The sequence below is a fragment of the Motacilla alba genome, chromosome 6, assembly GCF_015832195.1.
Source record: "Motacilla alba alba isolate MOTALB_02 chromosome 6, Motacilla_alba_V1.0_pri, whole genome shotgun sequence".
NCBI lineage: Eukaryota > Metazoa > Chordata > Aves > Passeriformes > Motacillidae > Motacilla > Motacilla alba.
This window is the reverse complement of record NC_052021.1, coordinates 13,601,932-13,628,198: the sequence shown is the minus strand read 5'-3', so window position 1 is coordinate 13,628,198 and position 26,267 is coordinate 13,601,932. Positions and strand designations below refer to the sequence as shown.

The 26,267-nt window shown below is 37.0% G+C and overlaps 1 protein-coding gene across 50 annotated transcripts in view; it reads right to left on the bottom strand.

Moving 5' to 3' along the window:
* The window catches only part of KCNMA1 (potassium calcium-activated channel subfamily M alpha 1), a 424,339-nt gene that overhangs the window by 22,160 nt on the left and 375,912 nt on the right, over positions 1 to 26,267 (bottom strand). For 31 of the 50 annotated variants that reach the window (XM_038141598.1, XM_038141592.1, XM_038141617.1 and 28 more), the window contains 2 exons: positions 6,287 to 6,400; positions 2,993 to 3,123 (listed from right to left, as the gene is read on the bottom strand). In XM_038141598.1, the coding sequence (XP_037997526.1) occupies positions 2,993 to 3,123; positions 6,287 to 6,400 (245 nt within the window). Of the gene's footprint in view, positions 1 to 2,992; positions 3,124 to 5,499; positions 5,584 to 6,286; positions 6,401 to 26,267 lie in introns of all 50 variants that reach the window. The other 19 variants (XM_038141591.1, XM_038141590.1, XM_038141595.1 and 16 more) reach the window with 1 other exon arrangement.

The following is a 26,267-nucleotide window of genomic DNA, read 5'->3' as shown; positions in this document are numbered from 1 at the left end:
CACAGAGCGCAGTAAAGCTCCTGAACCAAACCTGGTGAGATCACTGCTATCAACTCATCAAAAACACAGTGCAGGGTTTGAGCTGGTTACTGTCCTCTGAGCAATGCTGTTTGAGCTACTGCACTGTGAATCCTGGGCTTGTGGAGAATATTGCCTTTACTGCAAAGCCAAACTGTGTGCAGATGACCAGTACATGGCACTTTGAAAACTTAACTACATTAAGCCTTTTACCTTTGAAATAAGGAAATAACAGCAAATTTCATACTTAAAATGTCCAGTACTGTCATCTTATAGGAAATAATGCTAAACTAGCAGAACATAAAGATCTCCAGCACTCAGACTTGAATTAGACTTACCACATTGTCTAATCTGTGATTCATGAGTTGGGTTTAATGCACTAGCTCAATATTATAAAACTATAAAAATAATGATTAATATTGTAGAATTATTATCATTATTTTAAAATAACAGAATACTTAAGCAAATTAATTTGAATATATGTTGTCATTTTTTTCCCTATACATACATCTACCATGCATGTTTCAAATGACCCACAGGTCAGAAATAATACTGTATGCATGGCTATTATTTGACTTTAGTTTTACTACAAAACCCCACTACTGTGGGAAGAGATTCATTCTTAAAGGAGCAGTTCATGAACATTTGCATTGTACACTATATAAGGAATTTTCATTACACGGATATCAACAGAGATCATGAACTGGAATTTTCCTATCAAAAATAAGCAGTAAAACCCACTGAATCACTAAGTAGATAGAATATTGAACTATATACTTGTCTCCAAGTGAGCTGGCAAAAGACAGCAGAGTGCATGTTAGATACTTCTTACAGAATTCCTGTGCAATTAAGAGGATGAAAGCATTACTACAGTTCTCACAATTTAGCTAGGATTTGCAGTTCAGTTTCCCATACTGGAAACTATGAAGTTAGACACATTAAATAGAAGCTGTTTGCTAAAAGTTAGTGTACTTTAGGAAAAAAAGAAAATAAAGATAAGAAATAATATAGTGAAAACAGATTAGTTTGTGTGAGAAACACTCTTTTTCCTTGGAGAAGAAGTAAAAGGATAACACACCTTTCCCATGAGAATATGGATAGTAAAGGGAAAACATCTCACATATTTTACACTTTCTGAATGGTCAGGAAGATTTCTACTTTTCCAACTCCTTGCTGGGCCTTTGAGGAATAAAGAGAAAATAACACTGCCACTAATCAGAAAACTGGTGAAAGAAAAGACAGGATAGTGAGTAATTCTAACTGACCGAATCCTTGCCTTTCTTCTTGATTAGTTTTGGGTTTTTTTAAGTAGAGAATTTTCTACTCTTGTTATCACATTTCTCTGGCTTCAGACTGCATTGTCCCTGACACATAATATGACTATTTAGATGTGAAAATGTTTAGAAAAAGGACTTTTATAGAATGGAACTGCAAAACAGAGGGGCATGTTGTCCAAAACTAACAGCTAATAAAGGTTACCAGTAACTAAAAACATTAAAATTTCTGAACAGGCATGCTGTACCTATTTTTCATTGCATAACTACTATTTACTTGAGACACTTTGCACAAGGAAGCAATGATGTCCACAGTATCTCACTCTCATTCTGTGGCAATGCCAGTGGCAACTAGAAGGATTAATCCTACTTTTTTCTTGATTCTCAAGTGTCCTGCTGAACAATACATTCAGAGACATTGACTTAGATAATATTGGGAGTAGAAAAACAGCCCTAAGTAATGTTTGGAGCCTTTATGTTAAATTATTCCCATTTATAATGTGAATATGCTAAATATTTTATAGATAGAGATTTTAATTTGAGAAGGTATAGAGTTTAGGAGTATTTGCTTAGGTTTTCTGAATTTGTCACATCTACTAAATATTGTAAATAGCTTTCAAGAAAAACATTTTCTGAGGTTATTGAAAACTCCTAGGGCATTAGAATAAAAATTTATCTGTGTAGACTCATTTATCTGTGGATGGAACATATGGAAAATATAGCAGGGAAAACTACAGGAAAAAGGTACCTAAATATGAAAGACAAATAAAATAATAAACCATAAAGACCACTACAATTTCTTCTTAAAAGTAAAAAAAGTTTCATTCTGAATTCAGGTGAAGGTCAGACTTGGCTCCTTTAGAGAAACCCATCTGCTCATACACAGTGTTACTTGGGGTCTACAACAGACCTTTCCCAGCACTAAGGAACTTTATTCCATGGTGAGCTCAGAAAGCCCACGCTCAGACTTTAAAAAGACTATGTCCTTGCTATAGCTAGCAGAGTTTAAGGTCCCTCTGAATGAAGTGTAGCTCACACAGAGCAAGACTGGTCTGGAAACTTAGCCAATATGAGGAGGATGAAAAGGAGCATAACCGAGGGGTTTGCTTCAGAACTGTGCTATGGCTGCAAAACAAAAGCCCCAATGTAGACATCACCAAAGGCCACCATCTGTAGTTTCTGGCATGCACTGAAGTTTTGATTAATAAGAAAATTCATATGAAAAAGAGAGGATAACCTCTCTTCACACAAATAGAGTTCTTGAGATGTGTACAATGTCTTTCATGGAGTTCTATCAGTGTCCCCCAGCACTCATACTCAGAGCATTTCTCATAGCTACAGGAAATTAAAAGCTCAAAACACGCTTGATGCTGTCTGACAAGAATGGTGAGCACAGGGACTGACACACTGAATTTGAGTCTGGATTTTAGGCAGAAGGGAATTTTTTTTTTGAAAGCATGATCCTTAAAACCTGACATGAGACTGTTTCCTTCTAAAATTTTGGACTCATGGAAGTCCTAGATATCTCAGTTATAGTCTCCGTGTCCAACTAAGAAAATAACCTAGCTTAGGTTCCAAAATTCTCTTGGCACCTAAGAAAAAGGCATCTTCACCTGTCTAGCTTTGGAAAAGATTCTTCACCTTCACACTCTTTCACAGCAAGTCTGATGGAAGGGAATGGAAAATATTTGTTTGCTTACTGCGCTCATGAGAGAGTCCAGCACGCTGACAGCAAACGCGGTTCCACAAGCAAAAGGCTGCGTGAGATACAGTTCTGTGTCGGGATCATCATCATCGTCTTGGTCCAAGAACTGAACATTTGAATCATTTACTGAAAATAACAATAATAATATTAAGAGTAGAAATGAAAGGTGTTTCTGGGTCACCAGCATGTGACCTTACACATCACACAGCCAAAGAAAAAGAAACGGCATATGTCTGGAAACACAGACTTGTGTCTTTGACGTCACTGAAAATGAAATCAAGATGGATGTGAAAATGTGCATTTAAAAATCTGTTGCTCATTATCTTGCTCGTAAGAGGTGACACTCTTGTTCTTGACAGGTTCCTATCCCTTTCCTGTAAAGCAGCTTCGTGGCACCAGTTGCCTGTGCTCAAAATGAGATAACGATAAATTTGTATATTGAGAAAATCTTGGTATATTGGCAGGGTACAGTTGCTGAAGTTGTATGCATGTACAGTTAATGTGAAATGCTATCACAAGATACAAAGTTAGAACCCCGTTGTAAAATAGAGGCTGTCAATAAAATTCTGATATAGCCCACAGGCATCTGTTAGATGTGCTGCTGTGATTCTTACTGGAGTGGTGTTAATGCACTTAGGGCTCAAAAGAGGATAAAGTGTCCCTTTAACATGCATCTATCTGAATGAATGAGCAGTTATTCTCTTGCAGCACTGCCTTTTGTTCAAATATTTGTGTCTATAACTTCACTTTCTCTGCCACGAAATCTACATTAGCCAGTGTGAAAAAGAATCTAAATCAGGCTGTTTTAGAGAAAAGCCCAAATAAAGCAGTATTTGTCATTTTGACTTTCTCTGGCATTTCATTGTCACAGTTAAGCCCTCTGCCTCCAACTCATTCCAACTAAAAATAGTTGTTTCCTTGAGATCAGTGTATCAAGTGGATCATATTTCATGAAATATTTCATTTCCATATTAGTCTCCCTCAGGCATGAAAGCACAGACTGCTTAGCTATGCCATTGAAATACCCTTCAACTTACTAAATGACAAATTAATTTCAGTTCCCATGCAAGAAAGGGAAATGAAAAACTTTTTGAGCATTTGAAACTGCACACACCGATGATATTCCTATTCCCCATGTGAACACATCTCCTGAGCCAACCCAGCAAACTTTGAAAATAACATGAGAACTGCTGTTAACTTGATCAGATTTCAGCTCTGGACTTCTAAAGCCAGAAATTATTCTGCCTACTATTCTGATCTTCCTTCTCATACAGTTTCAATCATTCCCATATAGTTTTCTTGTACATCCACTCTTTTTCCAAACCCTCTATACTACTGTGCTTGTTATGTTTTACTTACAAAACATGAATTACTGCAGATAAAGCCTCATGATAGCTGTCTAAATGACATGAGGAGAGAATTTAAACTTCTTGCTTTTGCACTCCCTGATGTAATTGTTAAAACATAACACCTTAGTACTGTAATAAGAGAAATGTTCTGCCCTGGGAATCAGAAGACTTTTCATCCAAGAAAACACCACTACAATACCTATCAATTTAATCTCCAGATTCTTAAGCAATATAGTATTTGAAAGCCTGCTGTATCAAAATGTACTTTTTGAACAGCTTGTACCTCGGTTTAATTTGCTAGTTGAGAGTAGGCACTATTGACAGTAGCACTCTTTTTCCACTTCCATCTGGCAGACTAACACCTGACTTAGACACCGTGCTAGCCATGCATGGGGTCAGTTCCTGAGCTACTAAAATCTATCAAGAATTCTGCAGGCGTGGGTTTATCCTCAGTATCTTTATCTTCCTGATGCAAGTTAGCACACTGGGATTTGTGGCCCAGGAGAGCTGGGTGCAAACAAGTGGTGCTGTGCCATAGGGAAAAGCTCATCAAACGCTGCTCCAAAGACTGGTGAGAGCACTCTGAGTTGAGAGGGAACCACGCAGGAGCTTGGCTGCTCCTCTACAGCTTCAAAACCTGAGCTTCTGAGAAAAAGCCTTACTCTACAAAATAAACAAAAAATAGCTTGAGGGAAAGTATGATGCTTGGGTTTTTTTCTGGTATCTTTTACTTCTTCTTGGACTTCCTGTGAAAAGCTGCTCAGGCATGTCCACCAAATTGACAACAGGCTGAAGTCACAAAAAGAAAGAGAAAGAGGAGAGAAAAGGAGAGAAAAATTGGTGTAGGAGAGTGAAGGCCAGGGAGGTGGGGACTTAGGCCAAAAAAAATGAATTGGTGAGGAGGTGCTATGAAAACAGCCGGCAGGTCAGACGAGTGTGATCAAAGGTTTACTGATACTGCGTGAAAAAAAATCATTAAAAAGACCAGAACAAGACAGTCAATTTCAACCAGAACCACAAATAAAACACATTCAAAGCAGTGCTATGAGGGTAGCCCCTCTGATACAGCCAGATAAATAAAGGAAAAGCTGATGACAGTAAGAACAACAACAGAAAATAACACAGTGATGTGAAGGAAAAAGGCACTTCTTACCCAGTTCAGTTATCATTAGAATGTGGGTTCCACTGTTTTTTTCCTGACTGATTGAAACCAAAGGCAGAAGTTTGCCAGGCTTAGCTAGTAAGTAAAGTATTTAGGGGGAAAAGAAAGTACAGAAAGAGAATAAAGTAAGGGAAAAAGACAGGTAAGGCTCTAAAAAATAAAACTGAAAAAGAAAACAGAAGGACAAAGGACCACAAATCAAGTTTGTATTTGCCATGAAAGAAACAGAACAGCTTCTGCACTTCACATCACACCGCTTGACAACATAAATACCCACAGCTAGAGTGGAAATCAGAGTCTAGTTACCTACCATCATCATATTCTCAGGAGTGAAATATCTCATACTATTATACAGAGTTTGGTTACACATGATTAAACCGTTTTGGACCATGAAGAAATAAACAAATGGCCTCTTACAATTGATTAAATGCACAGGAAATATCTGCTTATACTTACTCTGGCCTTTTTCCTTTTCTAACCTTAGCCCAAAGACCCCTGCTTGTTTGTTACACTATGCAAAAAGCGTCCTGTCTGATAGAATATTTATTTAAGAAAATGAAGAAAACCCAAAGGAGGGAAATATATTTCAGTTATTCAAATAAAGCGAATCAACTGTTACTAAACTTTCTTTAGAGAGAGTGATTTAAAACACTTACCAAAAGAGAAAATGTAACAGTGTAAGATCTAGTATGGGTAATTTTTCTGTATCTACATAACAAGGAAAGTGGGAAAAAGACATGGGAATGTACACAGAAGGACAAATTTTAGCTTTTCTTACCTAGCTCTGTTATAATAGGGATGTTGGCTCCTGTTGTAATGGAGGGTTGACGTAAAAGGCCATGGACTGGACTATTGTCTGGAGATGTCCTATCCATCCCAGGAGGTGTAAAGCCTAAAAAGAAAAAAAAAAACAGAGAAAGTTTACGGAGGACAAACTACACACAAAAAAAACTCAAAAAACCCCCCAAAAAAACCCAAAGCAAACACCTTTCCTTAAACAGTAATTAAGATTTTAAAGAGTACTGTCTGCAAATGGTAATACAACTACGAGGAACAAGCTGCTTCTGTTAGCCAGTTTTAGGTTTGAGCAGAAATCAAGATTTAAAATTATCTGTTTTCCAAGAGCACTACCACCCACACAAGGTAGGGTTTCTGTAATTTTCATGTGTACCATTTATAATATGCATTTCTATGAGGATTACAATTGCAGGAATACTGGGCTGGAAGGGTCCAGCCTACAAGACAAAAAGATAAGATGAAAGGAAAGAGACAAAGGTTTTCAAATGGTATGTGAGAGGATTGCTTGAAAAGAACTGGAAAGAGTGACAATTTCAAGGAAAAAAAAGTGGGAGAAGAAACATGTTGGAAGGCACTCACAGAAAAAAAAAATATCTGGAGACCAGCAACATTCACCTTTAAAAAAGACTGTTTTCAGCCAGATTGTCTACTGTTTGAAATGGAGCTCTTGACATTGAGTGTTTTTATCTTTTTTTTTTTTTCCCTTCAAACAAAAAATACCCAAGCAGAACCTTTTGGAGTTTGATTGTAGGTACTGAATAAGGGACAGTTACAGAAAAGCCCATGCAATAGCAGGACTGGAAATTCACCACTGAGACTAGTGCATTCCATCCCCCTTGTCCAGTAAAGCTATAGAAAACATGGGAATGCTCATTTAATGTCATTGAAGAAGTGATGGTAAAGATAGAAAGTGACTTAATGGTTTCATATAGACCGATATCAAGGCAGCTTTTTTTAGACAAATATTTGTCTGCTAGGAATAAAATTGAGCCAAGCTTACTTTAAACCACAATTAAAAGAAAAAAAAAAGACTTTTTTTTTTTTTTTTGCCATATTATTCCCAAGTTCTTTGACTTCACACCTGACATCCAGGTGACAGACTTTTGGTCCTTTGTCACTAGTTCTGAATTCTTCATACACTTATTCTCAACTAATCACAGCCAAATTAATTTTTGACTTACATTCACTATCTTCTTACAGTGTGGAAATTGTTTCACTCCATTAAATTCATTGATACATTCACCTGGTACTGAATTCAGAGGAAGATGATATGATACCTTACCTTCAATTTGGGGACCAATTTACGAACCAGGAAATCTCTAAACTAAATTGTAGTTGTTAGCATATCATACTGGTTTTATATTGTCTAAAGGACTTACAGTTGTCCTCCAGTGATAATTGCATCACTCTTAAACTGCCCCTAAACTACAAGGGCCTACTAGATCTGGGCTTCTTGATTTAATGGGATTTAATTTTCTCCTTCCATCCCTCTATCTCTATGTTTTGTCTGTATCGCATTGAGAATAAACAGGTAATAAAACTAGAATCACTGGGAAGAAACTTTCCTAGCTCTGCAGAAGATACTGGTATGAATTTCATTCTGACTATCACAAGAAAACTAGATGCAACATGGTGATTGTACAGACAGGATAGCTTAAAAAGAGAGTGAAAAGTCTGCGAAGAAATTCCTCTGGAGAAAAGAAGTGGATATGTTATCTTCAATGGGCTTGCAGGACAAAAACATTGTCATAGAGAAACCTAAGTCAGCAGAGCAATTCTATACAGTAATACCAGTGGATAGAAAATCTTTATAAAGCAGATTTCTTAGAGGCAATCAGAAATGTTTACAGTCAGCCATACAACACCATCTGTGGTGCTGAACTCACGAAAACCAGCTTGGTGACAGTGAGTTGTGGTCCCAGCCAGTATCAGTTTGCAGATGTTTCCTTGTGTCTGGCACTATGACTGAGAGCTGTTTTGGCTCTTTGATGTTTACCTCTTCATGGCAGAGCCTGAGATTCCTCAGGTTCACCAACTGAGTCTGACAGAGGTCTTTCAGTCACCACCTTGTAAGTTACAGGTAACACTGACACTGTCACAACAGCAGAAAAATTGAAGTGGGACTGCAAGGGGAGGAAATGCTATCTGAGGACAGGAGGGTATCAGTGTGACACCTCCTTCTGCAGCAGGGTCCAGTGTCTTGTATTCTATTACGGAATGCATTCTTTTAGGAGATGCAAGATACAGCCTTTTTCACATTAGAAAAAGCTCAGGTAGCTGCAGATTCCTTGAGCAATTAAGGTGGCAGGCCCAGTTGGGTCCTCTGCTGAATTACAAGTCAAAATGGCAACATGATGACTTTTTGTGCTCACTTATATAAAAGTAAACAAAGCTAACATTGTTCTAATGCCCTCCAGGGATTGTAGTGCTCAGAGTATCCCTGGAAGCTCTGCTTCTCCCTTTTTTCCTGAAGCCTTTCTCCCCATATCTCAGGATGCACTTCCTAAACCACCTTCTAGTGAATCAGGCCCGTCAGGTGGTAGGAGCACAGCAGTACTTCCCTGCCAGTTAAAAGCAAATTGAAGTAAGCTAGTGTAACTCAGCTAAATGTGCAAGTTCTTCTTGCCTCCCCTTCACTGCAACGTGCACATACACAGAGACACGCACACTCTCCATCGAAGGCCATTTGTAGCCACCTCTCTAACCCTTAGAATATTTGTCTTCCTGGGATGGTGTCAGAAGATTGAAGTAAATGTGGCATTTTTGTTAGACACAGACTGTCAGAAGCTCTGTAATTGCACACTGCACACACAGTGCATCCAGTCTGAAATGCAGGAAGCATGTTAAAGGGATTGTGTTTTCTCCTTGAATGAAAAATAGACTCATGCCTTAATATTTTTCATCCTACTGTCTTGAAAGACGTGAGAAGTATCTGATAATTTAATTTCCTTGCTCGTACTTAATTCAGACACTTCTAGAAATTTACTTTTAAGAAATATAAAAATCGTGGAGTATATTCAGGAAAAGGAAATATTTGGGGATTTTGTGTGCTTATGTTTGGAGTCACAGGCTATCAAACACCTTCAAGACAATTCCTGCTCCCAAGTCACAAACTAATTTCCATACACAGGCTGTCTATTTTTTTCCTCCAGAAGAGAAAACAAATTAAAAAAAAAGTGCAGGAAACTAACCTGCTTTATCAGAACTTTCATTTAAAGGCATGAAAAACTACAAGTGACAGCTGTGCAGATTCAGTGAATGTGACATTTTTGAATTTCTTCAACTTGACAAGTAAACACCTTAAATCGGTAATGCTATATGCATAATACATGACCTGTATTTTGACATCCATCATCAAATGCTGACTTGAGAAAATACAGGTTTGTACGTCAAGGAATAGCACCCATAAAGCAGGGAGAAATTCAGGTCACAGGGTATTAGGAAAACTCTATTTTATTACAGAAGCTGAAACAAGCTAAGGCATCAGATTTAAGATCCATTTTCAGCTGTGAAAAGATTCAATTCCTCTGCATAGAGCATTCATTTAGAAATGACATGCTTTCCTCACAGCCTCTTTTCATTTTACTTTTCATATTCCATTTTCTCCTTCAGTCCCCAAACCTTGTTCCATTAATGCTCAGAAAATTCGTAAAACAGGGCTGATAGTTGTGATCTTACAAACACAGTATCTCCTTGTTCTACAAACAACTGGGGGAGCTCTGGCTACAAGTGCTTAATGGGAGCAACCTCTACAGTAAAACTCACATGCCTGTGGAAGTCTGAGCACAGTGCCTGTGGAAGGAAATGCAGTGACAGTGGGGAGACTCTTTGCCAACAATTAGGAGGTAAAGCAAAATCATATCAGTTCCAACAGTCACTGCATCTGGTAATAAACTGCTGTACTGAGCGAGTGGTTCACTTTGTATCACTTGGATTTTTCTTTTTTTTTTTTTTTGTGGCTTGTTTTTGTTTTCCTCACTTATTAAACTGGCTTTACCTCAGGCCATGAGCTTTTTTCTCACTGTGGAACTTAGTTGTCAGTCACAGTCAACCCACCATCATTGGCTATAGTGATAATCATTACAACATGGAGTTATACAATCATTTAGGTTTGAAATGTCCTTTAAAGTTGTTAAGTCCAACAACTAACCCAGCACTACCAAGTCCACCACTAAACCATCCACTAAGTGTCACATCTAAATGTCTCCTAAATACCTCCAGGGATGGTGACTCCAACACTTCCCTAGGCAGCCAAGGAATGTTGTTCCAATGCTTGACAACCCTTATAGTGAAGAAATTTCCACTCATATCCAATCTAAACCTCCCTTGGCACATCTTGAGGCCATTTTCTTTTGTTCTTTCACTTGTTACCAGGGAGAAGAAACCAGCTCCCAGCTCACTACAACCTCCTTCCACGTAGCTGGAGAGAGCAATGAGGTCTCCCTTACCAAACTGAGGAAGCTCCAATAGGAGGCAGACCACCCCTATCCATCCCTGAAACAAGCAGTGTTTGGCATACTGCCAAGCAGTGGATTAAGAATATCACACCTCTAAGAGAAACACAGGTTTTGGGCTCCTGACATGCTCCACATCAGTAAAGCCTGGCAGTCAGCAGTCACTGCTTCTCTCCTGACGGGCAGGGACTCCCATGTCCCTCCTTGGCTACCTGCTCTGAAGGATTTTGAGCCTCCTGCAGTTCTCTGCAGAAAGCTGATGGTTCAATGTCTTGATTTTGAGCAAAGAGCATTTCCCAGCTCCCTCCAAGATACCAATGCTCACAGAACCAGGTAAAAACCAATCAATTACATTAGAAGCCAAATCTAAGTCTTAAAGAGGTTCTCACCTTTGTGGAAAGAGAACACAGGGGAAATTTCCTTGGTAAGAGGAGGCAAGCTCTTTTTACCAGGAGATGCAAGTGCTCCCCTGCTCTGAGCTCAGCATGGCCAGGTGGCTATAAAACCTCACTGTCCCTTACAAAATACCACCAACAAAGAGACGAGCAGCACTGGGCTCGTGAGCTCTTGAGCCAGGCTGACCCTTGGTCCTCCCAGGGAGGCACTAACTGTATCTCAGCAGTAGCACACAGGTATTCTGAGACACACAGTGGCACTGCAATGAAGTTCAAAATGAAAGAATGCTGCCATGGCTAAACATGCCATTTTTCCACTGAAAGCACTACCAATTTTGCTCTGCTTATGTGTGAGCAGCTGGCAAAATGATCTGCTGATTGTGCTGGCCATAAACCACTAATTTTTGTTTCTTTGCAGGTTACTTAACTGAGTAATGTCCCACAAAATGCAGGAAAGTTTGCTCTTCATAGCAGTAAATATATCCTTAGAGTTTGCTGAGGGGACCAATAAAGGTTCACTGGGATTTTAATGCAGAGGGAAATTTGTCTTGTGGATGTGCACTGCTTCTGTTCCACTGACTCCACCAAGACCCAGATGGGCATATTCACAAAAATGGATTTTTATGCTACATTTATAAGATATCTTCTGTTATTAAGGATCATAATGGATCCTTTATGATTCTCTTCCCCTTTTTCTCTGCCTATTTATTCTTTTCCTCCCTTCCTTTTCAAAGATATGCATTTTACTAAACTGGAACTCTGTGCAGGCAGAAGGCACTATCCCAAAATGAAAATCCACTTGACAGACCTAAAAGTTGTGGCCTTGTTATTAAAGCACCTTGTAAATTGATAGCACCCTTTAAATAATGCTATTTTAGGGAAAGATGTCATGGCATTTGCTGGGTGATATATGCATTAAAGTCCTCAAATATAATTTAAAATGCATATGTCCATCCAGCTACCTCTGGTTCACGTAAAGAACGTGAAACAATAATATTTTGAGCATATATGAATAACACATAAGTGGTGAACTGCCAAACATGCCCTCGACAGGTTATCGTGCAGAAATATGGGACAAGTATTTTCATTAAGCAGAGCCAGCCAAAAAGAAATAATTCTCAGAAAGGACCTCACAGTTGTATCCCTTTGCTACTGTTTGCTGACAATGTCATTAATATTCCTGTGAATTCAATTGAATGATAGACTATTCCTGTTATTCTCCGAAGTACAGCCCTTGGGTATACCTGGAAAGTTCAGCAGCAGTCATGCAGCTAAAGAGCTGCTGACATTCATGGGAATCTGTTACAGCCATTCAATTTAGAAACAATTCTAGCTTCAGTGTCCCATGGGGTCTGAGACAGAGAGTTGCAGTTTGGCCTGAGAACCTGGGAATCCTAAGTTCTGGCTTCAGTTCTGACTTTTACTGCAATTTGTGCTGAATATCTAATAATCTCTTGGAGATTATCACTAAAGGTCTGGAAAAGGAGAGGAATGTGGGAAGCCAGATGTGACTACATAAGCTCCCAGCTCTCTCAGGGAGAAAGAGCATCTTCAGAGATGCTCCAGGCCCAAACACGGCCAAGCTAAATATAAGAAAGAAAGTGGAGGCTGAAGAAGGATATCTTTCTCAACTTTAGCAACCCTCCAATGCTTTGGGATTGGAACAGCACAGGAGTTTTGAACTCTGAGAGACAATGTCACACAGAACCAGCTGCCGCTTTCCGCCAAGGAAGTGCTCTTCTCCAATGTCCCTTCACTCACTTTCTTTTGAATTACAGAATCCTACAGTAAAAATATCCAAATCAAAGTTCTAATGGAAGCACTGGGCAGGAAGCACTGGAAGGGCAGTGGGCTCAATGCTAGTTTCTGCTCCCCAAAGTGTGAGATCCATTCCTGGATGACTTAGTGGCCCCATGTGCTGAAAGTGTAAATGATTTATAGGCCTGCTGGTTCTTGGGCTGCTCTAACAAGGTAGGATTAAGCTGTAAAAACAAAGATCAAGAGAAGGATTGGAGTTTCATCATCTTGAAGTCTAGCATTGAATCACACCACATTGATTCCATTTCAATTGTGAACAGCATAATATATTAGAAGTGTAATATTTTAAGCCTAGGGCAGAATCATGTATAACTTAGAGGGGTCTGTTAACAGGTACTTAAATAAATCTTTTCCCAGTTTAAGTGCCATTTTGAGTTTCACTATCATACACAACCCAAAAAATGAAGTCCACCTGAAACTGCCTAGATTTTTTTGTTGTTGGCTTTGTAGGAATTTTTTTCTCTTCACAAAATCTTATGTGGTAATCACCCAAACCCTAACTCCCAAGGTTCACCACAAGCTTACACAACCCAAAACAAATCGGCTTTCTTTACTAATGCTTTGCAGAGCAAAGAGCCCTTTACTAATGCTTTGCAGAGCCCTTAATGTGCACTTCTTCCTATTTTTCTCACTTTAAGTAAGATAATACGTAGTTACTAGCCATGGTACTTCCCTCAAGTCTGCCTAAATGAAAACTGTATTTCTCTATGCAGTAAAAAATTAAATTTACCTTTTTTAGCTATTTTTTTACAAACTTTATTTTTTAATTGTTCCTACTCTTAATTTACTATTTAATAGTTTTCTACACTAGGTGCTTCTAGGGCACAAAGTTGGTGGCATCTAACTGTAGCACAGGTTTGCAGCTAAAATGATTTAGTATACAACAATGCCAAACTCCTTTCAGTTTAATCATTAATCAACCCTGCATATTTAGACCTCAGGCAAAAATAAATATGCTGAATAAAAATTATCAAATAAATTAAACTACATTACTTAGTTTAGAGAGACAGGTATTCAATAACTAGAAACAAAATGGAAAATTCACCACTAAAAATGATATATTGACACGTTGGATGAGACTCTACATTATGTCATTATATCAAAAAAGTAAATTTTTCCTTAGTGTAAAAGGAAAGGCAAAGATAGATATCATAGCAAGTAATCAATTTAAATATTTGAAAAATAAAAGTAACAATGTTGTCCAACATCTGATTGGCAACTACTGAAACATAAATTAAACAAATTTCCCATTGCTGCTTATGGGAAAATTATGCAGATTAGAATTTGATTAGGTTTATATCATGAGACTCAATTTGGACTTTTAATCTATTAAGCTCCAATAAATGAGGCATCTGAATAGCTCCCCTGAGCAGCAACAGTAATAACGACAGCAGTCATTTTTTGGAATATGTATTCTGAAAATTTCTTTAGCAGACAAGTCCAAATCTTTAAGTACAATTACTTTGTAACTTCTGCAAAAAATTCAGGTGTTTGCAGTGAGGAAATGGATACATACAAAATGCTTAAACAGACATTTTATGATAATAAACATCTGTCACTCTGTTCTAGCAATATTGATTTTCCATCAACTTGGACTTACTTACGGTCGACTTCATGGTCTGTGTGGGCTAAATAGTGCCAGCAGACTTGCAAATTACTCAAGCTGGAACTGAGCTGGAAACCTATGGTAAAATGTCATTAATTTCTCTACAGGCTGTGTCAAAACTAAAATCCCACATTCAAGGCTGTCTTGGGGATCAAAGATTGAACTGTGAAGGCTATAGCCCCGTTTTATCAAAGAAATCTGAACTGAATTCCCAGAGCTGAGCTTTGAGACAGGTTGGATTCAGATCAAGACCACCTCTGATTTATCTGGCAGGTATGCTTCATAGGCCCTCCTGCATATTTCCTGCAGTCTAACCTATTTGCAAGTACACAAAAGCTCCTCTTCTATATTACTCTATATTGTAAAATGCAACTTCTCAAAGCCTGCTAGAGATCACACTGTGCACATGTCCTGTCCTGCCAGATTTCACCAAATCCTAGAGAAGCTTTTAGTGGACAAGTTGTCTTATGCAATAAGTCAAGTGCCAGTAGGCAGGTGATTAAAAAAAAAGTATTTTAAAAATGTCAGGGCTTTATTAAATGCTCATAATGAAGGAACATGGATCCTGTGTTCATGTGTGGATAAATTTTCTTTAAAAGAGGTTTTAACATGGAATTTAATTCTGGCACTCAAGCTTTCAGCATGCCACTACAAAGGTTTTCTGCAAGCCAAAACATTTTAAAGTACTCCAAATTGATCATAAATAGGGGGAAAAAAACCCCAGTCATGCTCTTTGTCATTCAAATTCTGCCTTTTGTAGCATACCATTTCAGAGTAGCATGTCTGTTAAAGACATCTTTTTAGATATAATGTGTGAAAATGAGTATCAGGTTGATTTTACCTATACCAGTCTATATAACACTAACCCAACCAACTTTCCCTTGGAAAGCACAAGAAATCACCCAACCTTTTCTTTCTACTCCTTTTTTTTCACCATTTAAAAAACCCAAATACAAACTGCACAGTTGTGGAATCAGGAGGAATCTGAAGCAGCTCTCTAATTGAGTATTCTTGAATGCTGTACCAGTAGCAATATATTAGCTACTGATAACACCTAAGGTTGTGTCAGCAAAACTGCCTGAAGATCAGCAGGGATGCCACTGGGTTCAACCCATCTGTGAAGTGTGGAAACCCCTCCTTCAGTCAGAATCAAGCATTCAGAGAGCAACTTATGCCTCTGATGGCCATATCCAAAGCATACAGTCAGCAGTGTAAATAAAGAGGTTATTTGCTCAAATATATCAAGAAAAAAAGAAAGGTATTCAGAAAACCAGTGAGGCAAAGTCTGCTCTTAAGAGAAAATTCCATTGCTAAGTCTGCACTGTTTTGGCTCACTGTCTTTCTCCTCTTACAAACATTAATCTTAAAAAGAAAATGAATTCCTTATCACGACAGAATGACTCATTATTTTATCAGAGTTTTTTCTAAAATCTATTAGAGTTTTCCTTACCTGTGACAGCTCAGTCTTTTTATATTTAAAGAAGTATCTGCAGAAGTGTCTCTACACCAGCTCCTTATTTATTTTATTTATATGGAATCCAAAACCCATTACACTAGCAAACAAGCTGGTAAAGACAGTGATAACAGTAAAATGTAATGTGGTATTCTTTAAGTAGTGAAAATTAAATGGCAATCATAAAATGTATATTACAGTATCCAGTCACAGTACAGACATGCTGAAAAGTTCCAGCAGTTTTTTTTGGTTTTTTTGTGGAGTTTTATTTGTTTTGGTTTGGTTTATTGTGGTTTTTTTGGTTTTCAGCACTGACTACTTATTATCATCCATGAATCTAAATACTACTTTAATCTCTACAAACACTTAATACATTAACTTTCCTATCTATTATTGCTTATTAAAGAGCTAAATGGGTTGATAAAAAATAAAATGTTTTCTTCCTTGTTTTAATTTCATTAGTACCAATATTAGTGAAAATAGCATTCCTTTCAATTAGGCATTTTGAATATTTCTGAGAGTCTTTAGTCTATTTATTATTATTTGATTGGATTCTGTGAATAAATATTCAAGGTGCAATGTGGACTTTTGTCACTAGTGAGGTAGTTTAAGTGGTGATTTTGGGCCAATCTAAAATATAGATGTGCAGATCAGTTATAAAGGTCGATTTACGTGTGACATGGTGAGCAAGTTGCCATGAAAAAAAATCTAGACACGGTCAAAATTTTAAGTACTCTGTCTGTATAATTCAGTCTACATCTTCCACTGAAAATGGAAGATATGTCCAGACAGATGAGTTTACATTGTCACTAAAGAACCAGATATTTAATTAGAAGTTAGAATAGTAACAATTTGCAAATTATTGAGGATTTACAACAGATATACACAGTTTCTAAAACAAACCACTAAATATGTTAAACAGAGTGGCCAAGCACCTGTTCAGAATTTGCTTTTCTGTACAGCATAAACTATTTTTGAGCAAGCTCATACTTGTGGCTAATGGCTTAAGAATGTAACTTTAGGGTTATTAATCAATTAAACAAATAGGAAACATCTTCTCAGGCCCCACACTACACTGCCTGATTTCAGTCTCTTGTTCTTTTTTTTTTTTTTTAGAGGAGCCATTTCAAAAATGTCTGCCTGTCTTTGCCCTCACTTGGAGATGCATTACTAAGTCACAGAACAGGCAGACTGGCAGGAACTTTGAAATAGGAAACTCTACATGGGCATCCAATCATACTACAAGGCTGTCTGTGCATTTAAGAAAAAACTGTCAAACTTACAGAAAATATAAATGCTGTAAACATTGTAGGGATACCTTCCCTCTCACTAATAACCAGTAATCCTGCTCCTAAATTATTATTTAGAGTATTTGACAATTAAAGTTGAATAGAAAATTTAAGTAAGCAACCAAACTTCAAATCAACATGAAAGGTGGAATCTCCATTATACTTCCACAGGATCTGCTTCAAAGTTCTAAGGAAAGTTTGCAAAAGATCACATATTGCTATGACATTACAGACATTTTGTAAGATCTTAATCTCGTCTCTAAACAAGACACTACTAAAATTAACATTAGCCATAAATTTATTTGGGTGTGTTGAATAGAAATAAATTACAAGAACTAGTTCAGAACTTCCTTCAAGAAAAATTCCTACCATACTATGTACAAAATTAATAATTTACTTTTCCAGCTCTGGTTTGTTCAGATGTTGAAAAGGTGCAGAAATAATGTATTATTAGGAGCACCACAATATTGATTCTCCAACAAAGGCCGTGCCTCAAGTCAGCCTGAATATCCCATCCTGCAGATGCTGAAAGAGCTAGCAGGTTCTTGATAACCAGAAGCTAACAATCTTTTAGAAAATGCTTATTAGGCAAAGTCTGGGCTATCTCATATTTAATCATGTCAAACTTAAATCAAGAGGTCTGTCCTGAAAACAGAATGCCAAGAATTTTATAAATTTTATCTAAAGCTGTCAAAGTTCTGCAAATCACTAGCAGGTGATAGATTCTGCTTTTCTGCTCTGGAGATTACAGACTAGGATTTAACTGGAAAGAACAAAAATCTAGCTTTCTCCTGTATTGCTATTAGACTGGTAAAGTCTGCTAGGTACTGATGCTTTGTATCTTCTTCCACAGTAAAGCAAAACCAGTGACATTGATCTCTAGAAAAACCCCATCACCTTTATGAATATAAATAACCATTTATTAAGCAAACAATACGTAGTGAAGCAAAGAAAGACACCAGAATTACGCTCATGAGGCTGCCTGCTGTGGTACATTACTTTCAAACTATCTTGTATTTCTGCAATATATTATCTATATGTTCCATTTTCTTGAAGTTATCTTCATAATCAAGATGCTATCACAAGTATCGTGGGCACTGGAACTATTTTTAATTTTCATTTAAAGAGCAATTAAAGAAAGACAATGGATACACAAGATAATAAAGTAAGTGATTAGCAGCATGCAAATGACATAGGCTTAATGATAATACCCTATTCTATTCTCCAAAGGGCCTGTTGAGAGAAACCCTTCCTACATGTGGTTGTGCAGCTAATGTGCCTCAGCCTACAATTACAACATTGCTGACACCATTAACCACTGAAACAACATCACTTCATGAAATCCTTGTTGTCTCATTAAAATGCAAAGGGTCAGGTAATTTACCAGCATTGTGTGTCTACTTTTGTTGTGGGTAATTAGCAGGCATTACCCAGCATGGACTCCTACTGGGAAATAGTTAAACTGTGAAATATTAAAAAGATTTTTTTTTATTTGATGGGAATTTGAAAGATTTAGAATTATAACAACAGCATACAATGTATTCAAAGCCACAAAACACAGACCTTTTACACATTTAATGTCATTAGATTTTTATGGTTGGTTATTTTTGAAAATTAACTTCAAATTTAAAAATTTTTCCTCAGTATAATTGGATCTAGATACACATCTTCTTATGCAATTAAGAACTTTTAGAAAATACACAGAGGGAGATGCAAAACACCTTACAGTTTCTTAAAGACTTACATATGGTTGCTTAAGAATAGTTTTTTTTTAAATTTAAAACACAGAGATGGGTGCAGTACATTCTAATACTCATGTGCCCGTTCGTCTTGCTAATTGCAGCCTCATATCACCATTTAAGGGAACCTTGATAATGCTCACTATCAGCTCACATCTTGTCAGGGGGCTGAATGGTCTCCTATTCTTTAAATGAAAGTTTTGGAACATAAAACACATTCCAATAAAAGTGAACAGAAAATTATGAATTCATTAAACTACTTTGGTATCTTGTGCTATATATAATATTTATATTCCAACTACTGTAAAATATGCTTTAATATCTTTAGGCAACTCTAAGGACTTAAATATTTATAAAATGGCTAAAGATAAAGTATAGCTCTCTTATTCCTACATACAGATGATGTAAGGCATGCAATCAAAGACAATAACACTTTCAACCCATTTGTCATCTTAAAGGAGCCTTTCAACTTCAGATCCCTTGTGTGCAATCTACATAAGAGTTGTTGCCTACATAGGCAACTCCAGAGGAGTTTGCTCCTTAAAAACTACCAAGAGTGCTATACTTCACATAAAACAGGGTTTTCTGAAAATGGAGACAAAACTATAAATTTGCAGGGAAAACAGCTCCAAGTGGGGCTTCAAAATACTGCTGTATTTATCTCTGGGACATCTGGGAACAGGAAGCATTTTGATTTAATATTTCATAACATAGAGGCAATTGCTTCCTTGCCTGGTGTATAATTAATGCTCATAAAAAGAGTGGTTTTTTTTTTTTATTCCTCAGCATCAGGAATGCACAAAATAGTACACCTTCATAATAGGGGTTTTGCTTTCAAGATGTTGAACAGCAAATAATAATAAATTTGAGTTACCATAAATGTATAACAGTTTTGGGATGCTTAAATATAGTTTAAGTGTGAGATCACATATTTGATGTACTGTATTATCTACCTCCTTCATCCTGCTTTATTTTTCTCTGCCTGAAGCAGAAGATATCTTAAAGCAGAAGAGGAAGAAGCAATTGTGAAAACTTAAAGGTATTTGGGCTAGGACCTTACAGTATTTCTCAAAACCAGAGAAATTGTATCAAAGGAATGGGTCTCTCCAGCCATTCATCCAAAACATTTTTAGTGTTTTGTAAGTAATAGAATTGGAAACCCTCTTTTCTTAATAGTTTTTTTCTCTTTCCATGAAAACTTTGAGAGAGGTGGGAAACTACTTTTTGTGTGTAATTCCAGCAGGCAACATTGGTGTCCAGCTGCAAGGAAAGGTATCAAAAAATGTGAGGGATGCTGCATGGGATCCTTCCTGTCAAGGGTTTCATGTGAAGACTGGAAGCCTAGCAAGGTCCTAACAGAGCTGGTTTCTACAGCACAGGAAAAGAGTTAAGTGAAAAGCCTCTCTCCCACCCAGACTCTTTAGTTTATTTAAGTCCAAATCTTGCAAAGACCCGCACATAATCTAACTTTACACAGGTGGACAGTTTCATTGAAGTCAGAGAGATTTATTAACCTGTATAACATTGAGCACATAAGTTTTGGAACAAGCAAGGCATCAGATTATAAACTTGCCAGGGCAAAGGCCATATTTTATTCTTGTATATATCAGGACTATGACAACAAGCTCTTAATTCCATCTAGAGCTCCAGTGTGCTACCATAAAATAAATAACAGCTATCAACTGATCCATCTAGTTCAGCAGGATAAGAAATTATGTGCATGTTGCAAAAAGGTAATACTGAGTTATTTATCACAGGGACCTGATCTTCAAAAATTGGACTATTTTTTGTGAGCAAATAGTGATATGGGACATGTCTGGCCCTTTTCTCATTTTTCAGTTATTAACTTCATCACTTAGGATGGTCAGCCTTTGTTTTGAAAAGGGCTAATGAAACTAAACTACAACCAACTAAAATTCAGTTAGCTAAAAATAATCACTCAACCAAGTAGAAAATTTTGTTAATTGGATTATTACTATTATTGCAACAACTGATACTAACAAAAGGAACATTCAGAACCCAGTATAAAAACATCCTTAATTGGGTGTTAACTCCTACACTCCACTATCGATCCTGCAAACCAATATCTCTGATGTTAATGCAAAAAAAAAACAATTTTGAAAATGTGACTGGTAGGATTAATACTGTCTTGGAGACTATATTTCAAAACATCTGTATGAATTAGGTAATTATGAGCTAGCTTTAAGTATAACAAGCATTCTGCAGTCTAAAAGACATTGATATACCAAGTCACACAGGAATCTAAGGGTTGAAAAGAATAAAGCTAATGTCACAGCTCACTTTGACACTTTTAAAAACTACCCCAAATCTTTCACTTTCTGCCAGCACTATTCGCTTATTTATTTTTAATATTACATCTACATTTAACATTCTAAATTTACTTATAAGCTTTCTAAAGAGGTTAAGTAACTCCTTAAATTCTGCAATTATTTAGTGCAGCTAAATAGAGTCTGATTTTCTGCATTAAAAAAGTAAGGTTCTTTATTCCTACGTTTTTATTAAATATAACAAATTAAACATAGGAAACAGTACTGGAGTTGCCACAGAATATTGAATTCCATAACAGCCTAAAAATTAACTTAATCTACAATTATCCAAGCCAATATTCTGAAATATTAACTTTAAACCTTATGACTATAAAACAAAAGAAATAAGATTCAACATTCACTGAACCCCCTCTCCTTCACAAATAAACTATTGCTTTGAATTTTTGAAAAGTTTTCTCTAACAGCATTAAAATACAGTTATCTCCAAAAATGGCAAAAACCATTGCTAACAAAGCACTTCAGAGAGTATTTATCCTTTCTCCTTATTTAAGAATTTTCTCTCATTTTCAATCCCAAGAATATGGTCGTTCTGCCATTTGCTAACATTTCAGAGATAAACCAATCAAGATTTATTGATCAGTAGAGGTGGAAAAGAATATATTATCTGCAATCACAATAGAAAGCAGATCTCAAATTCATTTTATTAATGAATTTCATGCAGCAAATTGTGAGACTAAGTTCATAAAACTTTGCAATGATGTAAGAACTAATTATCAGATTGTGGAATAAATCTTATTAAACTCCGTGACTGTTTCTGTCCTTTCAATCAAAGTTTAAGAGAGCTCCAACAAAAGGTTACAATGAAGTCATAAGTGATTTTTAAAGGAACTGAATCAAATGAAATTAAACATGTACAGGGCTATTTTACCTTGTGCAATCTGTTACACTTGAAAGTCAGTGTGTAAAATTCTGAGTATGTTTACTTGATTTTATAGGATTTTCCCCAGAATAATCCTGCCATGATGTATGAAATGTATTACCTAGGAGTTCCTCCAATCCTCATGTTTTTCTCTTTATTCTTTCTTGTTGGAGGATCTATTATGAGAACTGTAAATGAAGGCCCTGAAAAGATGTCTCATGTGTTGAAATAATGTTCCTAGGGAAAATTCTCATAAGTTGAAGTCATTCAGAAAACAGCTGCAATTGTTACTTTGCTGGAATATGTCTACACTGCTGTACTGTGATCTGTCTTAGAATGTCTATGAACAAAATGTTACTGTACAGCCTCCCCTTTCTGTACTTTAGACCTGCTTGGAGCTATAAGATCACTTTTCTTTATTGTTTAGTAAGTGTTTTTTAATGAAATGTACTGCTCTTATTATATAGGACTCAAAATAAGCTCTAAATCACTATCCAATAAAAGAAAATTATTGAGTTGGATATCTAAAGTTACTACCCAGAGGCTACTCTGGTACAGTATTTATAAATCTCTAAACAGTTAGGTATAATTGTCTTTCTGGGTTTTGGGAAGAAAGCCAAATAGCAGCTTTAGTTACAACTGAAGATAAATATTTTGTGTCGGGCCATGTTCATCTGGTGGATAAAATAACAAGTAAAATCCCCACAAAGTAGGACTCTAAAAGAAAACCAAGAAACATGAAAAACTAAATGGAAATAGTCAATAGATGATACTTGAAGAAGAAAGGATGGAAATGTCAACAAAATGAAGTAAAAGAAAATTACTGGAGGTCTCCCAACTTAACAGCCAAGGCAGAACACATCACATATTCAGTCCTCCTGGGTACTTTGGGAAAGTGTTATGACTGAAGAGCACATGTTATGACTATGGATCTAATATTCTCTGGTCCACTCTCCAAAATACTTCTTGATGAAATAATCTTAATTTCTGTTTGAGGGAACAGAATGAGAAACCGAAAGGACAATAAAAACCAATCTCCAGTACCTGGGGGTGACCTTTTCCTCCAACACAAACACAGACCTCTTTACAGATCTTTCTAGGAAGACAATCAGTCCATATCTGTAGGAGGTAATCAAGACAAACACAGGGCTTTCTTGTCAAAAATAAGGTTGAGTTTATAAATAATTTTGTGAAGAGGTGGGCCAAGTTCTCACTTTACAGCACTTTGTACTTCAAAATCTGAGATATCTTAATGAAACAATAGTTTGCTGCAGTTTCAGTGGGATACGCTTTGGCCTTTCTGTCCTTGGAATCTAGGTTCTAGGTCTCCCAAAGGCAAAGAACTGCCCAGATGATTTCCAAAAGCTCATTTTCAGGACATTAGAGTCTGCAGCCCTAACCTCTAGCAAGCCTACAGAGCTGCCCAGTCAGCTTTGAAACGATCAATGCAGACAGCCCTGAGAACACTTTCAACCTGAGAACTTTGAACACACAGGTTTAATTTGAAAAAACTTCTTGTTCTTTTTGAGTAGAAGTACACATTTTATGCAAAGGAGACCAGAAAACCCTTTCAAAACTGTTAGTAAGCTTTTCTTCCTATGGAAGACAGTTGTTCGCACACACAGTTCTGTGTAGCCATGCATTTGGTCATATGTTGCCAGACAGCTGATGACGAACATAGATTTGACAACTCAGATAGTTTACTGCCATCCCCTCTGGATATGCTAGGTCATTTGTAGCTCTGGTCCAGATTATTATTTTTTTCCTGTGTCTTGGAACTTGGAGTTGGATTTTTCTTCTGTGGAAGGTCGAGGCAGAGCACTGTGCTTGGATGAGATGCAATTCTGGCAGAATCCGTTCTGACCCAAGATGGGCAAGCCAGAGGACAAAAAGGTTGCTGCACTACTTATAGAAGGTCCAGATAATTGATAATTACTGTTAACCAGTTCAAAAACCTGGAGATATTATAACACCATAGGGAAATACTATCAAGCCTTTGTTTCTGTATGATAATGGCTGTGTGTGTTTTAAGTTCATCTTGCACTAGTAGTGAGAAAATCCTTTGTTGATGCAAACCAGATTAATTCAGAGCTGATTTTTCAGCAGTCAACTTAATCCATTGGGAATTGCTAGCCCTATTGTTATAGAAATTTCCCTTTCAGCAAAGTAGGCTGTCATGTGTCCTCCACCCACCTGTTCCTTCTACAAGATCCTTCTTCTCAGATTGCACCTGGGTTCCATTTCAGAGCTACAGCCCTGGCTGGAAAGGGCATATTTGGATGGATACAGAGACACATTTTTATATGCCTAGGACTGAGAGTGACTTTGGTGTTAAAGCAGGTGACGAGGATGAAGCTCTAGAAAAAAGGGAATGAAATCCCAAAATGTGTGGATTCTCTTCCTGCTACCAACTTAAAGCAAAGGAGGTATAGATATAGCCCTGTACTTCAACACTTGCCAACTATTATGGCTTATTTGATGGTTAAATAAATTTGCATCCTGGTTTTGTGGCACCCTTCTAGTACTGGTGTCATCTTTTGCCTAAAGCTGAAATGAAACAATTCCAGATACAAACTAGAAAGACCCTTGTATATTGAATAACTTATCAATTAAATGACTGCATTTTTTTTCAGAAATGTAAACATGAATTATATATCAGGTTTTCATATGAGATTTCACTGCTTACTGACTACATAACTATACATATATAATACTATTTATTTATCCAGAATAGCAAGGGTAAGGTCATATTGCTAAATCCCTCACCAAAAATCTTGCAGCTCAGCCCATACATTTCTTAGACTGCTCACTTATTTTGTTTTATTTCTTCTCTTTTCAACACCCTGTCACAGGTCAACAGACCTTCTGCCACACCTCCATATTTTCTAATTTCAATCTTTCTGATAATCAGTAACAGAGGTAACATAAAAGAATAACATATCATCCAAGCATGATGTTGATGAGGATGTCTTGATTCAAAATCATGCATTAAAATCTAGAAAAACTCAGACTGGCAGTACTGCAAGTTTGTACCAGCCAATGTGTTAAGTATGTCAAGCAATACACAAATGTAAAATGACAACTTGCTCTATAAATAAAGGTACTTAATTGCCAGTAAGAATCTGAGAGTTTGTCCTAATACGCTGCTTGTAGACCAGCAAAAGTTGAATCACCTACTTTATGTAATTGTCATGATAGTTGTGTCCACCGTATGTTAAAGGTGCATTTCAGAGACAAAAATGTCACATTGCATATAGTTTCCAATAAAGTTTGTGCTATCTACTGATTCTAACTGCTTCTGACAGTCTAATCATTTTATTCAAGGTCTTTCATGAAAATTTACGGTATGGAAAGGAACTGAACCAATTCAGGAGTTGTGGATTTCATAAACAGAGAATTTTCTGTGAAGATAATTGTTTTCTGAAGCAACTGGGCTTGCAAGAACCCCTCCTTATTCAGTGCTTCCAATTAAAATAGGTTGCTGGTTACCTGCCTTATCTTATGCCCTGTTTCCCCAGAACAGCTACAGAAAGAGTCACCTTTTATTGTTTAACATCCAGTCCCATATTTACCTGAAGAAATGTCAAAACTTTCTAAAAATGTGCCCACCTATTTTTCCTCTGCTTCTCTGCATCAGCAACATTTAAAAAGGCTAAAGGGATCTGGGCTATGGCCAGTGTACACTTCCTGACCTACAGGGGCTATTGCTGTAGCAGCAACCTGGGTATTAGAGAGTCACAGAACAATTCAGTCTGGAAAGGACATTGGAGGGTCTCTGGTCTTCTTTCCTGCTCTAAGCAGGGTAAACTATGAGGTCAGATCAGCTTCTTTGAGCTTTATGCATACAGGTCTTGAATACCTCAAAGGATGGAGAGTAAAAAATGAGAGGTGTTCATGTGGTGCACAAGACTGGATATTGACAGGTTTCTCTATCCTCACTGAGGGATGGTGTGACCCTGTTTACTCCCAGAGGTAAAATAAAACAGTCAAGTGCTGGAAA